This window comes from Numenius arquata, chromosome 1 (assembly GCF_964106895.1).
Source record: "Numenius arquata chromosome 1, bNumArq3.hap1.1, whole genome shotgun sequence".
Lineage (NCBI taxonomy): Eukaryota > Metazoa > Chordata > Aves > Charadriiformes > Scolopacidae > Numenius > Numenius arquata.
The window spans coordinates 123323370-123349757 of NC_133576.1; the positions used below are offsets into that span (position 1 = coordinate 123323370).

At 44.6% G+C, this 26388-nt stretch overlaps 1 protein-coding gene across 1 annotated transcript in view; it reads left to right on the top strand.

Annotated features, from left to right (window-relative positions):
• The first annotated feature begins 12783 nt into the window (after positions 1-12783).
• EXPH5 (exophilin 5) overlaps positions 12784-26388 on the top strand; it is a 35906-nt gene continuing 22301 nt past the window's right edge. Inside the window, exon 1 of the mRNA XM_074155505.1 lies at positions 12784-12902. Within this exon, the coding sequence (XP_074011606.1) occupies positions 12784-12902 (119 nt within the window). The remainder of the gene's footprint in view (positions 12903-26388) is intronic.

A 26388-nucleotide genomic window follows, 5' to 3' on the forward strand; every position in this document is an offset into this window, starting at 1 on the left:
CTTGAAGCTTCATTTTCTTGTGCATCCTGTGGTCTAGTATCAACATTAATGGTGTCCAATAATGGTTTAAATTTACTTAAAAATTAATGTCTTGGATTTACTTCATGACTTGCTTCAGCAGTAGGAGACCATTATTTAAACATAAGCATACAGTTTATTATTTTGATCACTCAACCACATCATTTTGCCTCTGCAGCATGTAAATATAGTAATAATACAAAAAAAAAAAAAGGAGAGAGAACAGATTATGACAAGAGAAGAACAAAACCCGGAAGCATTTGAGACTTTAATTTCACTACCATAATGCAGCCTTTAAAAGTAAGTTGGGAAAGTACTTTACAGCCTGTATAGTCTCCAAAAGATAGGAGGCTCCTATCAACAGCTATCAAGATAACAGTATTAAAGTAGCTTCTCCTATAGAATACAACATTAACAGTTTTTCAGTGCAGAGTACAGACGTAGGAGCTGTGTTTGTTTACATCGTATAGATATGTGTGCCTTTAGAGACCTTTCTTCTGACTCAAGGTCTGATTTTGGGACATACAAGGAGATTTGAACTGGTGACATACAAGTTCCCCTTTTCTCCCGAGTTTCAAAATAAACAAAACCAACTTTTGCTTTCTTAGAAATGGATTCTTCAAAACCAGTGGCATATGCTGGTTTGTTTCTAAATAATTTTACAAGTATTTATGCATTGATTTATTAATTTGACATTTTGGTTTTCCAAGAGCTTCCAAGTCAGGGAATAAAGTTGCACTATAATTTCTAAGATACCACTGTAGTTTTTTGCCTCATTGCTGCTTATACTATCCATAGCGTAGCTACATACTAATTGTTATATAGAAGCTCTACAGCTGTTGAAGTTACATCATTTGCAAATGTTTAAATGGATACCAGCATTGATATTACATTTAGTGAGATAAATTGATGTCATTAGTCTTCTGCAAAGGCTTCTACATGTAATAGTGACAGAGAAACAAACTCTTCCTACAGATAGACATAAACAATACCCAAAAAAAGGTCACCAGCAATTTCACTCAAAGAACACTGAATAAAGAGATTCAAATCGTCTAGAAATGCAGCATTACAGTAAAATCATAGGCAGTTGCACTGGAAATACAGGGTTTATCTTTTTATCGGGAAGACAACTTAGGAGGAGTGGGTGGAAAATAACAGTAATATTCAGGAGACTGAACAATATACAGAAGATAAGAAATATCCTCGATGGCTCCATCGCATCGTACTTTGAACAGTAGTTTCTGTTATCACCACATGATACATATGTGGTGATAACATATGCATACATAATAATACGCTACTATTATTATTAACAATGCCTCCAATTTATAGTCACTTTGCACTGGAGCAAGATCTTATTTCATAAAGTTACTAACAAATTATTGATATTAAGTGTATGGTTAAGTAGATCCGCATTTAACAAAGTTACTCAGCCAGTTTGCAAATATCTCAGTATATATAAACTGCATTTACCCTTAACCCAAGCACCTAGACAGTATTCGGGACTACTTTGTTGCATCGTTTTCACTGAAAGAAAAATACCTGTTGTCTCTCTGTCTATCCTGGCTGTGCAAATCATCGATCCAAAGTCCTGTTTCCTAACTACAGTGACAACACAGGACAGCAGGAGGGTAACTCCCAGGATTACTCCAGTAATTCAGGAGCCTGGCTCTGTTTCCAGATAGGTCCGAGTTCAGAATTTCTGATTCATGTAGAATTACAAGTACTGGATTTTACTGTTTGTTTTATTCCTCCAGTGGAATACAGGCACGAACACGAATTTGATATTTACTATTTTCTGTTAAATAAGAATTATATAATTTTATGACAGTGATAATGGAGAGTTATATGTTATTAAGTAATGTGAATGAAAAGTCCAACAGAAGATTTGAAGAAGGCTGCAAGCCAGTGACTAAGGCTTACCCCTTCTTTTGGGTTCCCCTTCAGGCCACAGTACTAGTGCTCTCCAATGCTCTTTCTAGCCTCCTGGCTGCTTCCATACAGTCACACGCTCTGATTCTCATGCAACCAAATCAACATCCTTCCCCCTCCCCATTCTCGGAGTCACTCTGGTTTGATCATTCACTAGAGTGGAGCTGAAGCCTCCCTCAACTAGGTCAATACTACTTTACCTTCATGACACCAAACGATGACCTAGTCAAAAGTATTCTCCCAGTTAGAAGTTATTCCAAATATGCTGCTGGGTCAGCTATGCACAAGGAGGCTTTGTCAGCTTAGGCATTGCCTCTCTGTGCAAGTGATCTGTGAGACTCTCCACAGCTGTCTTACCATCCTTTTCACCAGTTTCTCCTACCTTCCTAGTCTTCAGTGCTGGTGGTTTTTGGGTACGGATGCTGCAGGTTCCAATTTAGCATTTTGCTTTATCTTCAGACTCTAAACTCAGTCGGAATTTTCCTAATCTTTTACGCAATTTCTCCACACATTTGCCTTCCCCAGAGCCTGCTTTGTTCCACCTTTGGCGCTTGCTGTTGCTTCCACCATTTCGTGCACCAGCAAGGTATCGCCACAGCCCACGCTGGAGCCAAAATTAGGTTTTCCAGGTAAGAAGGTCATTTGGTAGGTCCTTTCCTTGTTTCCTCTTTTATCATTTTCTGGGCACAGAGCCAGGATGTGGGCATTTTTCCAGCACGCATGCTGCTCTCCCACCCCACCCTGGACCTCATGTCTTCTTGCCTACCTCACTTCTGGAGCCGTGCCTGGGGCCGCACCCGTCACTACACCCCTGCAGTGGAGCCACTCCTGGTCCTGGCCCAAACACCTCTGCGTCGGCCCCACCTGTGAAGCCATGATCTGGGCTGGGCTTCTCCCCACACCCTTGACCTTGTGTTTCCCTGCTGGCTTCCTCCACGTGGTTACCCAGCAGTGGAACCCAGCCTGGCTCAAATTTTGAATGCAGACGGAACATATATATAGGTACAATTATAATTTATTCTGCTTGAGAAAAGGAGAGAAAATGGGCTGTAACGGTCTGCCTCTCTCCCAGATAAGCATCAGTCAGCCATCTAGCAAGTTACAGATTTTTAGCTGATTTGTAGGTTGACATAGTGAAATGCCATCCCCAGACACATCAGGCTCCTCTCTAGGTACATCCTCCAGCACAGGTGTTCCTTTTCTCTCGTGATGACTTTTGCTGCAGCAGCAGCAGAACACGATCAGCGCTTGTCCTGGGTCTGGCTGGGAGGGAGTTCATTTTATTCGTAGCAGCCTATACCCCGCTGTGTTTTGCATTTGTGGCTACAACAGTGTTGATAATAGGAGTGTTTTGGGTGTTGCTGAGCAGGGTTTGCATAGCGTCAGGGGTTGTGTTTGCTTCCTTTCCCCACTCTGCCCCACCAGTGAGTAGGCTGGGGGTGCGCAAGAAGCTGGGAGGGGACACAACCAGGACAGCCAACCCAGACTGACCAAAGGGGTATTCCATGCCATACGACATTGTGCTCAGCAATAAAATCTCCAGGAAAGGAGGAGGAAAAGGTGATGTTTGTGGTAACCGTTACGCATGCTGAGGTCCTGCTTCCCAGGAAATGGCTGGACAGCTGCCTGCTGATGGGAAGTAGTGAATTTAATTCCTTACTTTGCTTTTCTGGCACATGCAGCTTTGTTTCACCTATGAAACCGTCTTTATCTCAACCCATGAGTTTACAGCTTTTGTTATTCCAAGTCTCTCCTGTGTCCCTCTCGGGGGAGAGTGAGGAAGAGACTGGGTAGGGGCTCAGCTGCTGGCCAGGGCCAGCCCCACCGCAGCACTCGCACTACCCTGGCCTTGGTTGACGAAGTCTTTTCTTTGTCCTGAATTAATACACATCTGTTCTTTGTCACCAGGGCTGACAGAAAGTGGGTCCAAGCGTCACCATCAGAGCATGGTGGAAGAACTGGTTTTGCCTCCTGATCTTGAATGAGGAGATGTTTGAATGAAAAAGTATCTTTGCTGCTCTGACCTAATAGCAATCATCCATGACAAGGGTTAATTGCAAAGGCGCAGAATTATTTCTGCCTCCTTTTTGAGCATCTTATGCCAAGCATCAGAGTGTCATGGAGATTAAGGAAAGAGGGGAAAAAATGGCTGTTCTGAGGAGGAGGATCCAGCTCCTCTTTAGAAACATAGACTGGTTTTTGGTTACTGTTCTTCCCATTCCCATTCCCAGGACAGCATGTCCAGCTGCTAACAGCATCATGCTTTTTAAGATTATATAAAAAGTAGCTACCATAACCACAGCTTGCCCATAGAGGGGAGAGAAGTTAAGGTTGATAGGCAGCTCCTAACTCCCTCCAGATTATTTTTCCAGCTGGGAGCCATACTACTACTTCCACTACTGCTGGCAACTGCTGTTGCTGCTGAATAACACCGTGTCACTCAGGTAATGCAACATGTTGCTTTTCAACGTGCTAAAACACTTAGGTAGTCAATCCTGCCAGATTACGGTAGTCAATCCTACCAATGCCATTTTCTATTTCCTGCGGCAGCAACTGATCTCAAAACCAGGCTGTCAGGTGTACCAGCACCACTGCTTAAGGATCCCTATAATGCAAGAGGACCAGTATCAAAGGATCTGCAGGGTAGGCAAGTTCTTGCAAATTAGTCTGTGATACTAGATAAAGTATCCGTGCTACGTGTGGCACAAAATCATTGTTGTGCAATTTTACTAATTTGGTAATGACTGTTGCCATGCTGATCACACAGCAACATTCCCACCTTCAAATCCAGCAGAGTAGATGAACATGATTGTTCACTGAACATACAAATCTCAGATAAATCCCAGCCGTTACTAAGGCTTTGCCATTTTGGTTCTGTATTTTTCATTTGCTCTTAAGAAAGCGGCTTTTATGTAGTTCATGTGAGCTGGTAAATAAAATGAGAAGCTAAAACTGAGTAAGTCATTTTGAGACCTCTTGTGCCATCAAAATGCTTTCACTAGCATTTTTGTGCTAGTAATTAAGAAAGTGAAATCCATCCTATTTTTATAGTGTTATAAAACTTGTGTGTAATTCTTTGGTCTGATGAAATAGACCTGTATAAGACAAAATTTATGGATGGTATTACAGGAAAATGAGGTCATATATAAAGTCTTCAGCGTGTCACCATACCAAAAGTTACCAGAAAATGCTGCAGTTATATCAATATATGCAGCCTCTAACACCTTCCCTGTTTATTATTGATACAATTTATCTGTTTTTCATTATTCCTCATAAAAAAAACCCTAAGTAATAAGATTACATATCACTGTCACTTTTAATGCACACAAACTTCATGTTTCTTTCGGTATGAAGTATAAAGTCTGCAAGGTAAATTAACAAAGTGATAATTTGCAGGAAAACTACAATTGTAGTTAATTCAATTGGAACAGGAAAGACTTCTTAATTCTGCATTCCTTCAGGACACAGTTTCAGTTAGCCTGCACCAAATTTTCTTAAATGCAGAGACACAATTAGAACAATTCAAGCACAAATTTATGCGGGAGGAGAGCGCCAAAGGTGCTGAAGCTACCCTACTAGCATTACATTCTATCATCCTGACCATTAAAGAGCTCTGCAGAGCACACAGTTCTCCCTTACACGCTTACACAGACCAACTATTCACAAGTGGCTGGATTTGATGCTGCAGTGAAAGGTAGCCAGGATATTGAGTGACTGAAAACTAGGGAATGGCACAGCAGAGCTACTCTACAGGAGAACTGCTTGTTTAGCAAAATTTCATGCCACAAGAATGGGGTAGGGAGAATAAAAGTATTTCATTTAGTATCATTGTTTGTTTCTAACCTCTCGAAGCTGCTTGCATTTTACTATCTAGTTAAATCCTCTTCTTTTACTACCAAGTGCACCAGAGAGTCCTTTGCCTTCAGCCACTCCCATACAGATCCAGTTCTTTTAATTTATCCCTGTTATTAATATGCAGAGTTGCTACTTCAGTTTTTAATATGTTTAAAGGAGTCCTTCCAAGCTGACCTCTCCTGCCTTCGCACCTGGGTTGTCAAACAGGGGTTGGCTGGAAAACGTGTAATGCACAGTTCATTGTGCAGAGCCAGGGAAAGGCAGCCTTCTCTCTCACACTCCTCACACAGCTCCCAGGGATGTTCTGGCTTCAGAATCTCAAACCTATATTACTCTGAAGCAGATTTGCAGATAGAAATAGAAACGGAATTAGAGAACAAAAGTTTAGAGTTTATTCTGACTCTAGAGTTTGTTAACCTCACTCAGATGCTAACTCCATCAACAGGATTCCCTCTTTCTCCTCCTTCCAGACCAGTTGCACATGCAAATCAATGAACTGTGAAGCCAGTTAGATATTTAGCATGAATTCAGCAAAGGAGAAAGAGAACACAAACCATTTGGCTTCATCTCTCCCATTAGTGCCAGCAGAGGCTCCTGGTTACATGTCTCGGTCACAGTCATGTAAGCGCATGCCTACTGTTTCCTCAGTTCCCCACACTGAAATCAGGACTGGATTACACCCCAAGCTACGCAGTAAAACTTCAGTGGTCATTTAGGTAGCCATTCATTTTCACCACCTATACTAGGCTCCTAAATTTTTTGCCAGACTTTCACACTACAACTCCATTGTACTCAACGTAAGAAGGACATGGACCTGTTGGAATGGCTCCAGTGGGGGGCCACGAAGATGATCAGAGGGATGGAGCACCTCCCCTATGAAGACAGGCTGAGAGAGTTGGGGTTGTTCAGCCTGGAGAAGAGAAGGCTACAGGGAGACCTTGTAACAACCTTCCAGTATCTGAAGGGAGCCTACGGGAGAGCCGGAGAGGGACGCTTTATCAGGGAGTGTAGCGATAGGACAAGGGGTAATGGTTTTAATTTGAAAGAGGGGAGATTTAGGCTAGATACTGGAAAGAAATTCTTTACTGTGAGTGTGTTGAGACACTGGAACAGGTTGCCCAGAGAATTTGTGGATGCCCCATCCCTGGAAGTGTTCAAGGCCAGGCTGGATGGGGCTTTGAGCAACCTGCTGTAGTGAAGGTGTCCCTGCCCATGGCAGGGGGGTTGGAACTCGATGATCTTTAAGGTCCCTTCCAACCTGAACCATTCTATGATTCTATGATTCTACTCTATGTTACAAATAGTACTATAAGCCTATTGTTATCTGAGGTCCAGCACCGAGGAGCTCTGCAAAACTGCTCTGCAAAGCAAGCTTCAGAGTCATCACTTAAAGAGAGCAATAATATCCTGCTGGACTTTGTTTAATATATTACACATATTAATTAAAGGGCTAATCATCCTGTGGAAGGAAACAACATCTGTACTTTCTGGTGTTACTTGAATTAGAATTACTAAATGCATTTATCACTAAGGATTTACCTATAGTGCTCACATATTTAATTTAAAAGATGGAAGAAAAAAACTAATTTAGAAAAAAACCCTGTTCAAAGTATAACCTGTATTTATAGAATATCCTTTCTCATTAAGCATTGGATATCTATTTCTCATTGAATTTAGTCAAGTATCCTTGATGAGAGAGTAAACAAAAATAATTGACAAGTCTCATTAAATTCCTCTTAAAACATACAGCTATTGACTTCAATGGGAGTTGAATCAAACCCTAAATTAAGAGCTGAATTGCTCAAGATTAAAACAACTTGTTTTAAAGCCTGGGGACAGTTTGTTCATTTTTATACCGTATTAGTATTCTTCTCTTATTAAGTGTACAAACAGGTGGGATGGGATTCCTGTCACCTAACTTTAGACATATACAGTGTACACTTCTAGCTTCTGGCTCGTCGTGCCAGACTCCCTTTATACTCAATGGAGAGAAAGAGCCTCTTTTAAGGCATGATTCATCTGACCTATTTTAGATGTCTACTTTAGAATGAGATAAATTGTGTACTATAAGCATTTGGTTTTCTTCATTGAAAATAAAGGTAATTAGGCAAACTCATTTAAAGGGAGCTGTCTACGCTACAAGTGTTTACATTTATTAAAATGAATACTTTCTCTGGCAGCTGAAGATATTTAGACTCGCTGTCAAGTTGTCAATGTACATAGAAGAGGATTAGCTGGTGAGTTGAACTAAAGCACGCGTGTCTTTTACCTGATCTTTCAGGTGGAACTTGCTTTCTATAAACAAAGCAAGGGTAAAATATTTTTTATTCAATAATAGTCGTTATGTTTGTTCTTCTGACATACTATATTCTTAGCTGACCAACATCAATAGCCACTTATATTTAAAAGAAGGATGTGAATGGGCTACTCCTCCAACTTTCACTGTTAGGGATATTTATGCAAATCAAGTAGAGTAAGGATTTTGCCTTATCCTAGTGATCCTCCTGCAATAAAAGCACTCTTAGAGTTAAGCGCTAAAAAGGATCACAGAATTGTCTGTGATATAATTAAGTACTAGACAATCTGCTTCTTAGCTGGAATGGAAGGCATTTTCACTCCACAATTTATATTAATTTCCATTGGTATATTCACAGAGGCATTCTGACTTTGCTATATCATAGTTGCTGTGCCTTGTCCTCCAAAACAAAAAAGTGTTGCCCTTGCACTGCTCTAAGGGAACAAGAAGTTTATTTCAGCAGAAACAACCTTGTACTGGAAAAAACTGAGGCGTTCCTATAGATGGTGTATGGGGTGGGAGGGCACTAGGACGAGGGGCAGCGGCAGCGGCAAGGAGCAGTGAGGAAATCCGCCATGTTGGTAGGGCAGAGCCTAACAGTGGGGGAAGGGAGCGGCCCACACTGGAGGGACTGGGAGGAAAAGAAAAGCAGGTGAATGAGAGGCTGGGTGAGGGGAAGTGCTTGAGGAAATTGTGAAAAGAAGCAGTCCGCAGCCACACAGGCTGCAAGATGTGACTTGTGGATGTGGTGCACCTCGAAGAGTGGCTTTCCCCGTGGGAGCCGGCCTACCGCCTGTGGCGGTTTCAGGGTGGACAACGGCTGACGCTCTGCAACCTGCTCAGCCCGGTCCCGGCTCCCTCCTTGCCCCACAAGAGGCTGCGTAGCACACAAACGGCTGTAATAACACGAGCTGCGTTTGGATGTTGACATCCAGGCAATCTTCAAAGTGCACCACTTCACAGTTAAAACGCCTAAATGAAAGTCCAAAGCCCTTTTGAAGTGGGAGTGGAGGGCCCAGTGCGAGATCCTGGAGGACACTCGTTGTTCAGTGGAAACGTCTACCTGTGGCAGTGGGAACCTTGCACCACGAGCCACTGCGTCCCCTGAAACCCAGCTGGACCTCTAGTTGTTAACTTAGTGCACATAAATCAATAATGACTATTAGACTGAACTGAGATATAAATGATGGGCTGGTTAAACAGAGGGAGAGGCACTGCTTTTGTTCTTGGATAGTATTATCAAGCTATTTTTGACCAAAGTCAGTGTTAGAAATATTTATTTCAAGTACAATAAACAAATTTAATACATTTTAAATGAAAGACGCTTCATATTTATTCTTTGCCTTGCCATGAAGACTTTTTCACTTAATACAGGGAGTTAATTAAATGAGCCCTCACTAATCTGCGTGACAATTTACACAGTAATTAGATCAACAGGAATAGACAAGACCTTACAGTTCTTCCGAGCCTGAAGGCTGATACGAGCCTCAAGGCCAATTGATACAAGATTCAACCAAGCCTCCTGCACATTCCCTCAGTTCCCTAGCTACGGATCAACTTTTAGAAACAGCCCCTCTGGCTTTCTGCAGTCCTGCACTTTGAAATCCTCCACTGAGAGCAAGTGGAGTTAACACCACCCATTAGTACAACAGCATTTGTGAAATGCAGTTTTTGAAGAATTTGCCCTATAATTAAGGTATGTGTGTCAGCATCCTCTTTAGTGGCATTAGCAATTAACATTACTAATAGACGTCTCATGTCTGCAGCCTCTCCTATGCTATTTTGGCCCTCTGTTTCAGGTTGCTAAACAAAAAAAATGCTACTTATTTGCAAGAAAATATTACTGTAGCTTCCTGGAACAGTTGTTAGCTAAAAATCATGGAAAAAATTTGAACCATGTAACCCATTTTAGGTTTGTGCAACAGAAATTAAAGTACGTAGGGTGTTAGGGAGTCTAAATACTGGAATACAGGCAGTGTTTCCTTGCCATCATCATCCATATATGAAAAAGACATAAACTTTGAAGTAAAGTGGAGTAACGAAGAGACATATGGAAAAGTGGTTATTTTTCACAAAATAAATTTCTGGCAGGAGACTCCATAGATAGCAGCTGTTTCTAGTCATGATCCAACACACATTTTGTAATGTTGATATGACATACCAAAGATGCTATGTAAAATGAAGGTCTTGTTACCACACAGGATGGCTATGCCCAAATATCTAAATGTTCTGGATAAAAGCCGTTGAAATAATAACCACTGTGATGTTTGGCAGCATCTCTCTAAAGCCACAAGTGCATGTACTTGTCACTCTTCTAAATAATCCCATCACTTTGTACAGAATGAAATATTACCTGGAAGACTATTCATTGCTCATATATTAAATGAACATCTTGTCCCTGCTCCCCTCTGCACTGAAAAAATGCTAACATACATTTTGGTGATAAAAAAAAAAAGCAATTGATCAGATTGCTAGAAACAAAGAAAAAGGATGACAGAAACCTAGAAATATGGATTCCACTCTTGACTTACATGCAGGATATGTACAATCATAGATGAAGTCACCAAATCTGGGAGCAGAAACAGCATGATGCAGTAGCACTGTGTGCAATTGCTTCCCAGGGGAGACCTTACCGCTCTCTACAACTACCTGAAAGGAAGTTGTAGCAAGGTGCGGGTCGGTCTCTTCTCCCAAGTAACAGGCAATAGAACAAGAGGAAATGGCCTCAAGTTGCACCAGGGGAGGTTTGGATTGGATACTAGGAAAAATTTCTTCACCAAAAGGGTTATCAAGCATTGGAACAGGCTGCCCAGGGAAGTGATTGAATCACCATTCCTGGAGGTATTTAAAAGACGGGTAGACGTGGTGCTTAGGGACATGGTTTAGTGGTGGTTTTGGCAGTGTTAGGTTAATGGTTGGACTTGATGATCTTAAAGGTCCCTTCCAACCTAAACAATTCTATGAGTCTGTATCCTACAGGTGCCAGGCAGAAAGGGAGAGTGATGTCTAATCCACCGCCTGGGAGAGTCCCAGGGGGAACCCTGTATGCTCAGCTTCTGCTGGTAAAGCAGTTCACTGTGCTCAGTGCAACAGAATGGGGAGGACAGGACGTTTACCATTCGGGAGAAGTTCTGGGAGCTCCTAATGCAGCAGTGATGGCTGTGGCTCTTGCACCTTTAGAAACAATGCACTTGGACTTTACCCAGAAGTATCTCCTATACCCTATTTAAAATTCCAATGTCTTTTCTCTGTGGGAGACACCTCCCCTCAACATCTTCTTAACATCATAATTCTTCATAGCTTTCATTACATTTTCATCAGTTGCCTTGTTTGGTCACCAGGAATCAGGTAGGTTCCTCTTTGGGCCAGACTAGTGATGCCAGAAGCTACATCAAAACAAGCATCTTCCTGCAACCTGTTATTCCCGCTGTCCTCTAAGGCCCTTATTTCCACTTGCACCACACAGCTTCCTAGTGGGGAAGCATTCTTCCGCGGCCTCACGTCAGCCCCCTGTGGGGTGGGAAGGTGGCTGCATGCCGCTCAGCCCCGCTCCCACTGCACACCAGTGTGTCGATGTTCCACTGACTGGCTTTTCCGTAACAATAATTGTGTTTAATTTTCTTTCTCCGTACAGCTGTGCTCACATCTGCAGTTCAGTCCTGAATAAAGCCCTTCTTTGACAGAATGTTTTCAAAGGACATTTTACTAACTATTCAACTAGTACAGTGCACTAGATAGATAGACGCATACTTTGGAAAAACACCCGTTTGTGCTGCTCCCACCAGCACCACCGCAGAGGTGAGTTGCATTGGAGCCATTAGAATGAAATCAGGATGAAATGACTTCTGAGACACGGCCATAAGGCCCAGTTCAAGAACTTCTGCTCTCTACTATTCATCATAGAATCATAGAACGGTTTGGGTTGGAAGGGACCATTAAAGGTCTCCTAGTCCAACTCCCCTGCAAAGAGTAGGGACATCTTCAACTAGATCAGGTTGCTCAGAACCCTCTCCAGCCTGACCTGGGATGTTTCCAGGGATGGGGCATCCACCATCTCTCTGGGCAACCAGTTCCAGTGTATTTCTTCGGGAAAATCTTAGAGGAAGTAAATACGAAACATCGCCCCGTCCTTCCCTCGTTGAAAAGTTATCACTTTCCAACCGCTCCGCAAGACCGCAGGCACGTCCTTCTGCATGGTCAGGACGCTGCGTGGCACGGCGGGATGCCCAGGGGCCGAGCGGAGCCGCGGTCCGGTGCCGCGGGGACCCCCTGGCCGGCGGCCTCCCGCCCCACGGCCGCGAGGGAGCCGCCGCCGCTCCGCCCGGCCGCGCCAAGGCAAACACCGCGCCAGCCGCTCGGCGAAAACTCCCGACTCAAGTGCCGGCGGGGCGCTGGCAGGGGGCGGGCGGCTGCTCCGGCCCCGGCCCCGCCGGCCCGCTCCGCCCCGCCGGGCCGAGCCGCGCTCCCTCCGGAGGGTGTTGGCCAAGGCGGGGCGGGGCGGGGCGGGGCGGGCCGGGGCGGCCGCGGCTCCGGCTCCTGCCGTCCAGAGGGGAAGCGCGTCCGGCGGGCGGCGGCGTGCGCGGTTCCTCCCGCGGCTCGGCCATGCTGGTGTGGCTCCAGGCTGCGAGGGGGTCAGCGCTGCCCGCCCGCCTCCTCCCGCCCGCCCGAAGATAAGCAAAGCCATGACCGCAGCGCCTCAGGGGCCAGATCTCAGTTTTTTAAACGAGGAGGAAGCCAGGGCGATTTTTCAGGTGCTGCAGAGGGACTCGGAGCTCCGGCGGGCTGAGAAGAAGAGAGTCAGGTACCAGGCTTAACCCCCCCCCCCCTTCCCCCGTCGCTGCCCGCCGCACCGGCCGGGCGTGGAAGGCGCGGAGCCGGGCAGCGGGGCAGCGCCCGGGCGGTGCGGGGTGGCGGCGGGGCCGGCGGCTGCTTCGCCCCGCCGAGAAGAGCGGGGAAAGGGGAAGGGGATGCGCCGGGAAAGGGGCAGCGGGGGCTGCGCGGGGAGGGAGCGCCGGGGGTGGCGGCGGCGGAGGCTGCCGTCCTGCCCGGGCTCCGGGGGGGCGCGATTCATGGGCATCTGCAGCATCGAGGTGTTTGGGAAACGCGTGTCGTGACAGAGACGGCTCTGAGTCACGGCTGCTGATCCCCTTCTTCCCCGAGGAGGAGGCCACTTCTGTCTTGCACCGTGTCGCTGGCAGGGGGTGTAGGCGGAACACTGGTACCCGGGGAGAAAACGGTGACGGGGAAGTTTCGCGGGACCTTGCAGGGAAACGTGGCAGCTCTGCCAAGCCAGGCACTCGCCTGGCCGAAAGGTTGTTCACAACCTGTTCACGCTTTCAAGTGACTTAACTGAACTCCTCCCGCATTCAGGTATGCAAGTCATAGAATCATAGAATCATAGAATGGTTAGAGTTGGAAGGGACCTTAAAGATCATCGAGTTCCAACCCCCCTGCCATGGGCAGGGACACCTCCACTACAGCAGGTTGCTCAAAGCCCCATCCAGCCTGGCCTTGAACACTTCCAGGGATGGGGCATCCACAACTTCTCTGGGCAACCTGTTCCAGTGCTTCACCACCCTCACAGGAAAGAATTTCTTTCTGGTATCTAATCTAAATCTCCCCTCTTCCAATTTAAAACCATTACCCCTTGTCCTGTCACTACATTTCCTGACAAAGAGTCCCTCTCCGGCTCTCCTGTAGGCTCCCTTCAGATACTGGAAGGCTGCTATGAGGTCTCCCCGGAGCCTTCTCTTCTCCAGGCTGAACAACCCCAGCTCTCTCAGCCTGTCTTCATAGGGGAGGTGCTCCAGCCCTCTGATCATCTTCGTGGCCCTCCGCTGGACCCGTTCCAACAGGTCCATGTCCTTGCTGTGTTGAGGACTCCAAAGCTGGACACAGTATTCCAGGTGGGGTCTCACGAGCACAGAGTAGAGGGGTAGAATCACCTCCCTTGACCTGCTGGCCACACTTCTCTTGATGCAGCCCAGGATCCGGTTTACTTTCTGGGCTGCCAGTGCGCACTGCCGGGTCATGTTGAGCTTCTCATCCACGAGCACTCCCAAATCCTTCTCCTCAGGGCTGCTCTCCAGCCATTCTCCGCCCAACCTGTATTTGTGCCTGGGATTGCCACATCCCAGGTGCAGGACCCTGCACTTGGCCTGGTTGAACTTCATGCGATTTGCACGAGCCCATCTCTCAAGTCGCAACATCTTATATGAGCCTCGACCTTGTTTCTATGATATGAAGAAATAGATCAGCCTCGACCTTGTTTCTGGCTTGTATCTCCCCTGTGTGCAATCACCACAGCTCCTTGTGTTGATAATGAAAGCAAAAGTCAAGGAATTAATAAAAGTTACACTGGAAAATGAGCTGCTTATTATTAAAGGTTATGAGGCTTGAGGTACCTCGTGGGCAGTTCGCAGGTGAGAGGCACTGTCCTCTCAGATTCACAAGCAGGCACTGTTCACAAGGAACGCGTTCGTGTAAGAAGTAGAAGGAATGTTAATGAGTAACATTTCTGTCAAGTGGATTTTTGTACTGTGTATTTTTTATTTCAGTCAAGTAGATTTTATGATGGGCATGGTTAAACATTATGTATCAACACTGACTTGCTTCCAAAACTTGTCTTAGTTTTCTGCAGCACGTGAACCCGGACTGAGTTAAGTGTGGCAGTTTCTTTCTTCCATAACTTGGCATTACCTTTCTTTGATTAATTTCTGTTCCACGTGTCCTATTATAACTCAGGGGAAAAAAAAAAAAAAAGAAGAAAGTTTTGCTGGATATGGAGAATTACATGGCTGGATAGTTGTAAGTCTGGGTAAGACTTTAAAACTGGAGCAAATGCAGTGAGACTTCCAATGCTGTAGAGGGGCTTGTGAAGCAATAGCCCGCTCTTGAACTCAAGGCTTTCACCTGCCCAAAATTTGTATTTGTTTCTCTGTTTGTGTACTTATGACTTTGTCCAGAGAAAGTGGTCACTCTTTATGGGAAAGCTGTCAAAATAAACATAGTGTAAGTGGACATTCCTGGTGATGCTTTACTGAGTTGGAGTCTACTTTAAATCTCAGTTGAAGAGGTATGCAGAAGTTGAGCAGAAGGTAGGTGAAGTGTTGATGATCAAGGCGCCATACTGAAATCTAGGTTAAACCCTGGATCTGTCAAAGGCTTTGGATGTGTCTTTGGGCAAGTTTCTTAATCTCTCTTGGGCCTAATAAAAGTACTTTCTTTCTCACTCCACTTGTCTACCTGGTCTCATTTAGACTGTAAGCTCTTCAGGCCAGGGGACTCTCATCAGGAGCAGACGGGTTCCTGTCTGTGTGGTGTTGCCCTGTGCTACTATAATCTAAGTAATAACAGTGATCACCCTGGAGGGCCAAATCTTGCAATTCATATATGACCACAGTGAGCTTCAGAGGCTCTAAACAAAATGGTATTTGCTCCTCCTGGTCCCATATGCCTGCCCTCTTGGCTTTATGTCATTCTTATTACTATTATTTTGATAATTAACTTTGTACACATTTTTTTTCAGTTCAAAAGTTTTAAAATAATGCCTGAGCACTGTGGAAGCGCACTCCTGGGATGCTTTCAAAGTGTGATTTTGAAGCTGTCCATGTAGTCAATCAAATGAGGCTTATAGGAGGGGCTGTGGAAGGGAAGGGGCAGTTTCATCAATACTACTTTTTTGCAGGAGGTCATTGAAGTGAGTTGTCCTCCAAACTGCTCTTGAGCATAGTTTTGGGAAAAGCTGGTTGGAGCTCAGCAAGGCCAAGGAACAAGTCTATAATAACCAGTGGTCTCCCTGGTCAAGTTTGTTAAGTGACCATCTTTATTTAAAATATAGCATGTCCCTGTATAGATCAACCTGGACTGGATTGGCAGAGGGAGTGAAATGTCTACTAGCAAACCACAAGTGAGGTTCTAATGACTGCACTCATCTTGTGCCTGCTGTTTGATGTCATATGAGCAAGCACACAGCTATCTGCAAATCTCTTAAAAGAGCAAGGAAAAATTGAAATCCATTCCCAGATACAATTCTGGAATCAAAAAATCAGGAACGGGCTTTTCTCTTTTTACAAGGTGCATTTGTTATATAAGCAAATGTTAATACCAGTTAATTTTGAAAGACAGCATCAGAAATAAGATCAAAAGATAAATCCTGACATCCTGCATCACTTATCTTGTCCATCAATCATGGTTTAGGGGAGTTGATTTTCACATAAACACAAGTGAATTGTAGTGCAGCGTGAAATACTGACCAGTTCCCCCTCAAATGCATTGAGCTCTCAGCTAAGTAACCATGAGTTCTCCAGATGAAAATATCTATTGTTTTTGCTTTTCTTACTGCTTACCTACACTGGAAGCTTGGTGCAACCACTGGCTGTCTCCACCCAGACAGCCCACAGCTTCGTGAAATTAAATGCATATTGGGGACATTTTGGGGGGAAAGGCTAGTTGCTTTTTACAACCCCTCTCCACCTCCCTTTCTCTTTCTCTCTGGAGCCTTTGAGTGGAGCAGGACTGTGTGACCTTTGTGAACGCTTACGCACATTTGTGTAGCTGTGGGTCCCACTTTGTGCTGTCCTTCCCTGTTCCTTCTGATGCCCCGGCATATTCTCTGGGTGCCATCAGCCCTTCCTTGGCTCCCTTGGCAAGCTTCAGACATCTGTGCCTGGCTTGGAAGAACTCTCAAGTTTTGCTTTTCCTTTTATGCAGGAATGAACTGTTGGACCTCTAGTTGTTCTTGCTGGTGACATGGAGCTGAGCTCCAGATATGCCCTGGGCTGCTGGTTCCCAGGCCTGCATTTTCTTGCCTCTTTTCTTCTTTGCAGTGCCCTCTCGTGGCTCCTCTCAGCAGTAGCTTTGACTGGCGACAGCAAACCAACCGTACCCGACTCCTGCTCCCACGAAACAGGTTAACAGAAGCAGCGACAGCCAGCTGTGGTACAACTCACGTGACTGTTCACTGTCATATACACTGAAAATAATATAGAAACTTAGTAATCACGTATTTAATAATTTAAAAGAAAAAATGCACATTAGTTTTGCACTTGGGTAACACCCAACTTCAGTACTCTTCGTAGTTCACCAAATCCAGTCTAATTCATAATACCAACTTGGAGAAAACCTCATTTATCATAAGCGTTATCATGGGAGAAAAAATGGAATATAGGGTTAGTATATCAGTCTACATGCATTCTTCTGTAATAATTGCAATGTTAAGACAGAAGTCCAACTCGGTCAAAAAAATGCTATTTTAGTAAGCCTGATTAATGAAACTGGTGATTTTCCAAATGCTTGTGGAAAACGGTTCCTCTTCCCAAGTATTTCAATATCACAGTTAGATTCCCAGGACGAGACAGGGAGGAATCCAGCATGTTCAGAGGGCAGTGTCATGTTCAGATGGCTCCCTAGCAATTCAGTTTCCATGAGGACACAGTGAATGCTTGCTGTAGGCACAGTTATTAATACCACAGGCCAGCTTTCCATACATAATGAAATAGGCCAGGAAATCATGACATAAAAACATTCCAGGTCTTATTCGACTTCTGCTTTCAAGGCTTCAGGGTGCACCCGGCTCATCTTCTCAAGCTTTGTTTTGCAGCTGCTGGGGACAGAAATTAAAAAAGAATTGGCAGCTGATATTTGCATGCAGAGCCCCAGGTCCCAAAGGCCTAACAAACCTGTAGGTGCTTCCCTTTTCTGTCCTTTCTCCAAGAAGCCGATGGGCAGGTTGACAGTGGAGGCTGGCTGCTTCCCGTCTCTTCAGGACAGCCTTTTAGAGCCTGGCAGGTAGCAGAGGGACCGGCAGTCCCCGTAGGAAGGCTCAGCAGCAAGAGGGCAAGACACTATGGGATACAGAGGTGGAGCTGCTGCCTTTTATCTGTGAGGCAGCTCCTCCCTCTGCAGAGTGTGGAGAGGCAGACGGTGCCCACGCAGGTGTCTTTCCAGTCAGCTTTGGGGCTCCGATGCCTCAGACTGATGGAGCACTGGGTGCAGAGATGCACCTCCACCGCTGAAACGAAAGCAGCTGAGACGAGGGGAGCCAGGAGACATGGAGCCATCTACTTAAAAGAGGTAGCAGGTATGGGGTTGTGGCATGGGAACAGGTAGCTGGTACCTTTGCGGGTTGTCCAAAAAATGAACAGTTGGGAGATACAGAAGAGCTACGGATAAATAGAGAATGTATTTAACAGGGCAGAAAAGTTCTGAATTCTTTAATTATTAACTTTTATTTAGGGGATTTGTCTGCTTTATATAATGCCCCTATTATGACTACATACAGTAGCCTTGTGCCATTTTAGTTTAATAATCCTTGAGAAAAAGGGAAGTACTGTTATCTTCGCTTTCAAATGAGGCACTGAAAATAACTGAGAGACTGAGCCACTGAACATAGAATTGAACCTACCTTCCTGAATAGCAGTTTACCGGCTAGATCATGTTTCGAGAATTAACTATGCCTGTATTGTGTGAGGAATATTTTCTTTTTTGGTGGAAAGAATGGGGAAAAAAATTAATTACCAGCTCCAGAACATATCTTGGGCATCAGCTGCTCTTTATGAATAGGAATAGAAAAAAAGAGGAAAAGGAAATGGAGCTTTTGAGAGAGAAGAGCACTCATTCCCTTTGCTTTATTTTGTTTTGCTTATTTCCAGGTTTGCTTATGCCTTTTATTTTATTATTTTTTATTTAGTAGTTTTATTCTCACAGATCTGTGAAATGAGAATAGATGGCAGCAAAATAGAGGTTTGTTTTAGTTTTGTCCTCAATTTTAAAGATGGAAAGCAAAATAAATTAATTGGGACATACACTCAGCACCACTCACTGCTCCTCTCAGTGACCCATTACCGGCACGTGATTCTTGTGGGAAAGATTAATCCCTTCCTTACTTTGTTCTAGACAGTCTCTACAACAAATCATTTGGACATAGTTACTTGTTACAGGAACAGAACTGTTCTTACAGCCTTAGAGCAGATCATTTACTGAGTTTGTCATTTGTTGCAAATAATTCCTTACCGTATTGTCTTGACTGACATTTGCTCTCACAGGTCTGGCAATAGGAGATGGGAATAAAACCCTGCTTAGGGAATGTATTTTTCACCTTTTTCTATACTCATAACCTTGGAAGGTATTTTTTGCAGAGGTGCTGCCATAGTGAGCACCCTCTTGGTGCTTCAATTACGTTGTCTTGCTTACAGTTTGAGGGGTCTGACATTGCAGCCTTTCTTTTTGGCTTATTTGCAGAAGTGGTCGTGTTGACCATTTTGGAACCTCTCAGAGACTAAAAATAACTTCTTGGGTGTTAGAGGTCTAGATTAGGAGCCCAACTTCTTATTATTTAAAATAATTTTTAGAATCGACCCCAAACTACCCTTAAGTTGCATGGGTGAGGAGAGCAGGCAAGGTACTAGGATAACACCACTTGCGTATATTGTTATTCCAGTGGAGCACCCTCCCTGAACAAAGCACTAATAAAGAAATTCTTTCATAAGAGATACTCCACCCGGGATGTTTCAGGGCACAAGTGCTCTATTGTTTCTTGTTTGTGGAGGAGATACTATTATTATTTACTACTGATACTGTGCCACTGGCACGTTCAGTGGTTTCTAAACACTTAGGAAAACAGGTCCTTGAAGCCCTGAAGCGCTAATATGCTAAGAAGGTGTAAATAGAAGAAAAACTGGCAAGGAAGACTGTTTACTCAGTTTGGTAAACAATTAGTGTCATAAATAATCCCACTTTGGGACTCCCCTTGTTCAAGTGGGGGCACTGTAACCAAAGGCAATTAGTTAAGTTGTGTATCAAGTTTTTTCCTTATTGCTGTTTTTCAATAATCCTATCTTGTGGTGGGGCCTGAAGTCAAGGACTGGGGCTTCATGGAGCTGAGGAAGAGCAGGTGAGCACAGCGTGTGCCGTTTTCTGTTTCGGCTTTAGCCCTGTGCACCTGGGCTAAACCAAAGTCTGTGGTGTAACTCCAGTTTACATCTACAGAGCAGGGTCCGGACGGGTATCTCTGCCAGCTCGTTGGTCTTGTCTTTTCATAGTAAACTAATTTCAGTGTTAACGCAAGGTCAACCCTTTCCTCCAAAGCTTTGCACTTCTTTGTGTTTGGGAGCAGGGGTTTTCTAGAGTCTGTGTGGTGGCAGAATGAGACCCAGAAGCACCTTTTGAGGTGTTTTATATCTGGAAGAGCCTGTCTGGTAGTGTGCACTGAATGTATTTCTTCTTTCTTCGCATAATGGGGCCACAGGGGCTCCCCACAGGGTTGGCAGGGCAGGGCCTCACCACCAGGGCCTGCCCCACCATCCCACCACCCCAGCAAGACAGCCAGGGCAGCCCCAGCCCCATCACCATGGTGGCGTGGCAGGACCAAGGCCAGGCCATGGGGCTGAGTCAGCGTCAGGATCAGGCCCGGTGAGGGTAACCAGGTCCTCCGCAGCCCAGTGATCTCAGGGCAGGGCTGTGGTGGTGGTGCAGGGCCAAGGTCAAGACCTAAAGTCACGTCAGGGTCAGGCCTGGTGACAGTGACCAGCGTCAGCCATGGCCCCAGGATGGCCGGGCAAGCCAGGATTGGGGTGGCTGGGCTGAGGCCAGGCTGGGCCCGGGGGTCAAAGCCCAGATCAGTGGGGCAGTGGCCGTGCACAGACACAGCTGAGGATGCGTCTGGGGCTGTAGCTGGGGCAAGGCCCAGCGAGACAGCCTCCATTTAAAAGCAGCTCCCAGGGGAAGGAGGGGTGGCTCCTTCAGACAGCTGAGGCCTCTGGCTGTCTTCACGGCAGCTTTCTCCCAGGCCACCAGCTCTGTTCTTTCCAAGCTGGCCCTGGGCCCAGGCGGCCAAATCCACAAGAGCGGGAAGGACATGCTCAGGGCATTTTCATCCATGCTCATTCAAACACAGGCCTTGTGCCAGAGTTCCCAGTAATGTTTGCATTCTCAAGTGACAAAATATTGTAAAAATAAAAATAATAATGATTATTATTGTTATTATTATCTACCCCACTTTCTGATGTCACTAGGGCTACCAAAAAGAAGATACTTGTTGAAACTGATGAGATTTAAGCCAAGGGTTACTGTTAAGCCTATGGGTAGGCATTTTCTAAGTCCAAACTTAATGGCGAAAGTAGAACTAATTGGGCTTTGTCTATATGGATGAATTCACCAGGCTTCAAAAGTAAATAGGTCAGGCAGAGCAGTACAAGCTAGCATTAACTACTGAGTAGACAGTCAATATGGGGAGTTATTCTGGCATAGCTGATGCAAAACAGTTTGATTTTGTTACTTTTTCTATGGAGTTTTGACCCAGTTAGGGACTTGTGCACCTTGTAGGAACCCTCTGCACTTCCCGGGTTTGACCTTTCCATAGTAATGTCTCTGTGTTCCTAACACCCTCTGTCTTTTCCACAATTCAAGTGCAGAAGTTAAAGTATAATTGACATTAGTGGGAACTGAAAATGGCCATCAGGTGGAAGAAAACAGATTACCATACTAAGCAAGCAGAGAGTCATGGAGGTGCATGGAGAAGAAAACAGTCTGAAGTGCTGAAAATATAAGCATGGTCACTCTCACTTTAGATCAGCTTCCTTATCTATGTCTATTAAAAGTTATTTGTAGTGCCAGTGGCACGAGCTGTAGAGTCACCGGGCCTCTGCAAGATGATGTCAGTGAAGTGTAACACACAATGCCTGTCATTGCTGTAAGGAAGGGAATCAGTATCAGTCCACAGTGAGCAGCCTTGGAAGGACCCCAGAAATGTTTTCAGGTGCTGACAGCTTCTACACACTGTCTGTGTCCCAACACCTTCAAGTCTCGCACATATTTCAGAAATATTAAATGGGTTATGCCCGGAAGTCAAAAAAATGTTGCACAGGAACATGTCTCACTGACGTTCAGAGTGGCTGGATATCTCTGTGTCGTGGTTTCGGCCGAATTTACCGAAACCAGACCGACAGATGGCCCTTCCCCTCCCTTCTCCCCCCCAAAAGAGGAGAGAGGAGGAGAAAGAGATAAGGAGATTCAGAAGTTTAGAATGAACTAAACTACTTTAATGAAGAATTAATATTAAAATAAAAATAAGAAAATAATGAAATAGATACAATATATACAAAACTGTATCAAGCTCCCAGGATGACAGTCACGTCACCAGCAGGCACTGGGGGAGTCCCAGGAGTCAGGAACACTCGGATCGGGATCAAAGGCAGATGAACAGACAGAGTCCTCTCTGGACATCAGCCATCGCAGGAAGGAGGCTGACCCTTTGATCCCTCAGCTTTTATACTGAGCATGGGGCAGATGGGATGGAATACCCCAGTTGGTCAGGTTTGGGTCACCTGTCCTGTCCACTCCTCCCCACCAATGTGACCCCTCCACATTGGTTCCGTTTCCGACCCTCCAAGGGGGCAAATAACGAAATGGGCTGACCTTGGTTGTCACAGCAATAAGTACAAGCAAGGGCCTCCCTGCATCCCATTCCTTGGCATGGAGCACAAACATTGGTCTTATCATTCTGAGAACGAGCAGTTTTCTCCACAATATGCCGTTAATTTCAGAGAGTTAGAGGAGGCCTAGCTAAGATGTAAAGTTACAGAACAGAGAATTGGTTTGGTTTTACTTCAAACTGGGACACTCTCCCAGTACTGACACTGCTGTGCTCCCGTGGCGTTTTCAGGTTACGGGTGTCTGGTAATTCTGTCAAAGACCGCAGCACATGCTTTCCGTGGTGAAGCCTGAAGTGCTGGAGTTTTGCTGGGTTTGGTCCTTGAGGTAGTTCAGATTCTTGGGTCCATCTAGATATGCAGCACTTGCACCTCCTGTAAACATAGCTTTTGGAGAGACCTGGCTAATGGTTGAGAGCAAAGCTTGTTGGGCTGTATGTCAAGATGTTCATTGGTTTGCATCAGATACTGTTTTGACAGCATTGGAAAAATGTTTAGCTTTGGGCACAGAGACGCCATTTTCTTCTGTGTTCCATAACTTTAACAACAGGACTATATAGACTGAGGACTAACCTCAGTTCAGCCTTTCCTGTACTTGTTTTAAATTGAAAAATGAAAATTCCCTGGAGCTGACAGTCTGAAAAGTTTCACAACTTAGAGATTTCATGTGAGAAATGTATTAAAGCAAGTAGGAAAACATTGCGAATTTTTCCTGGGGATTTGTACATCTAAATGTTCACATGAGGTGTATCTTATTATCCTTCTTTGCAGCTAGATTATTATGTTAACACTGTTAAATGTAACAAGCTGTATTTAAATGCCTGCATTTTAAACTACCAGAAACTATATTTTTTATCAATCTTGCCTCAAAAATAAACAGGTATATGTACTGGTACCATACTAACTGTGACCAAACACATCAAAACCTAGGAGTAAATGATGAAGAGTGCAGTCTGTTTGCACTTTATTGCATATAAATTACACACAGTTTAATTTGTGGTTGGAATAATCAAGAAACTCCTATAATTCTGCTTGCGATATCTGTGGATTTCTAAGTATAGGGGCCTGAACGCAACAAGCTGCAGTCAAGCAAAGCTGCAGCAGTGTGGCTGGGGGGCTCTGCAGTCTGTTTCTTTCTGCATTATAGACTTGCATGTTCTTAGATATATATTTATATGTATATAAGTATATATATAAAAAAAATACTATACATGTAAATATTATATTTTAAAGTATTATTATACTATAATATTTCTATTTCCAGTGGAAAAGTTATGATGAATTATGAGATTCTAAGCTGCTATAGCATAGGATCTGTGTCAGTATATATTATATACATATGTATAGGTATTATATTTCCAGATTAAAAATAACCACTGTGTCAACTTTTAGAACTAACGTTCCTTCTTATGACTGCTTTCTTTAATTTAAAGCAATGTAAATACAATGTTATACCAACGGGATGAGGTTTAACAAGGCCAAGTGCCAGGTCCTGCACTTCGGTCACAACAACCCCAGGCAGCGCTATAGGCTGGGGGCAGAGTGGCTGGAGAGCTGCCTGGCAGAAAAGGACCTGGGGGTGTTGGTCGACTGTCGGCTGAACATGAGCCGGCAGTGTGCCCAGGTGGCTAAGAAGGCCAACAGCATCCTGGCCTGTATCAAGAACAGTGTGGCAAGTAGGGACCGAGAGGTGATCGTCCCCCTGTACTCGGCACTGGTGAGACCCCACCTCGAGTACTGTGTCCAGTTTTGGGCCCCCTACCACAAGAGGGACATTGAGGTGCTGGAGCGGGTCCAGAGAAGGGCAACGAAGCTGGTGAGGGGTCTGGAGCACAAGTCTTATGAGGAGAGGTTGAGGGAGCTGGGGTTGTTCAGTCTGGGGAAGAGGAGACTGAGGGGAGACCTTATTGTTCTGTACAAATACCTGAAAGGAGGCTGTAGAGAGACGGGGGTCGGTCTCTTCTCCCAAGTCACAGATGATAGGACAAGGGGTAATGGCTTCAAGTTGCGCCAGGGGAAGTTCAGGTTGGATATTAGGAAACATTTCTTTACTGAAAGGGTTATCAGGCATTGGAATGGGCTGCCCAGGGAGGTGGTGGAGTCACCATCCCTGGAGGTATTTAAGAAACGTGTAGACATGGTTCTTCAGGGCATGCTCTAGTGTCCAAGATTACTGGTTTGTGGTGGGGTGCTGTGTGGGTGGGTGATGGTTTTTGGTTTGGTTGTTGTGTTGTGTGTTCAGGTGGTGGGTGGTGGTTTTGTTTGTGGTGTTTGTTTTTTTTTTTTTTGTTTTTTTGTTTTTTTTTTTTTTTACTGTTGGTTGGACTCGATGATCTCTGAGGTCCCTTCCAACCACTACGATTCTGATTCTGATTCTGATTCTGAAATGAGGCTTTTGTAGTGTTATAGTAACACATAAACTGTGTGCAGGTACGCTCTGCCCTTCTGTCTTACTTCTGTTGACCAGAATCTTGCTTCAGCTCTGTGTGAGACTCTGCACGATTATCTGAGATTGGAAAGGTTTATTTTGAGAGCCTTAGGCTCAAGCTTAGCTCTGCACAAACAAACCTCTAAGCCTGTCTGGAGCCTCTCAATTTTAGAGCTCTGTCCAGACCCATGGGCTATCATACATAAACCTGCTTGTAGAGATGGAACCTTGGTCTTCTTTTGAAATCAATTCCCCTCATTCAGAGAGTTCTCACATGGCCTGTGTCTGTTTTCTTGTCTTCCCCCTTATATTGTTCCCTAGAAAAGGTTTTGCATAAAGTCATACAGTAACATGAGGAATAGCATTTGCATTGTATGTCTTTGTAAGGCAGTTAAATTTATAATACATGGCTGAGCTGTAAATTACTTGCCTGGATGGCTGTCTCTTTGCATGCTATCAATATTTATAAAAGGTCTCACAATCAACTAGGAGCTCTACCCTGGAAGAGTAAATATGTCTGCTGTTAATCATTAGCTTCAGATGTATTGGGACACCTAAGAAGACCTGATCCCCAGCCTTCCAACCCGTCATGTGGCACACACAGTATATACATCTATATTTCCGCGTAAGATTTCCAGGACAGAAATTCGGGAGCCCGAAACTTACTCCTGTCATGCAGTGTTTTTGGATTGAGACTACATCTATCCCTGCAAACAAATGAGAATCTTTGCATGGAGAATTATATCCATTGCACCTGTTAGCATGTATTAATGCTAATAGGAATTCCTATTAATGAAGTCATCTCATTAGAGATATTAATTACTACCATTCAGAAGCTATGTGACACACTTTAAGAATGATAGGTAGCCTTCCTTTCCATTGCATCATGGATTTGCTTTGTTATTACCATATAATATTGGTAGGTAGCTTGTGGAGTATTGACATCATAATAAAGTAACACCCTTTTTTTTGACCTGTCATTTGCAGCTGGTACAGAGGGATTGTAAATCACCTGTAGAACATTCTCAGAGTGGAGTTTTCCCCTGTTTCTCACTCACTGTAGAGGAAATGGCAGAGAGTCAGCCCGAGCTGGAGTCACTGACAGTTGTGACATTACTAGCGGTATTTCACCTTGTTCACTCTTGTTGACCAGCTGCCCAAAGGACTAAAAGCTTTCATATTCTAAGTATGTATAAACTCAATTAAAAGATATATAATTACAGCCTTTTCTAGTTGTTCCAGCAGGGTTGAAATAATGTTTTCACTGTAAATTCAGGGTAGCTGCTAAAGAAATAGTTTGATGTTAAAAGTAATGTTTTGAGGCGTTGGTACAGCTTGAGATAGGTAATTAATCACCCTAGGCTCCTGTGATCTTAGTTCACAATGCTCTGTGCTTTAAAAACTTAACTTTATGAAGACAGTCATTGGAG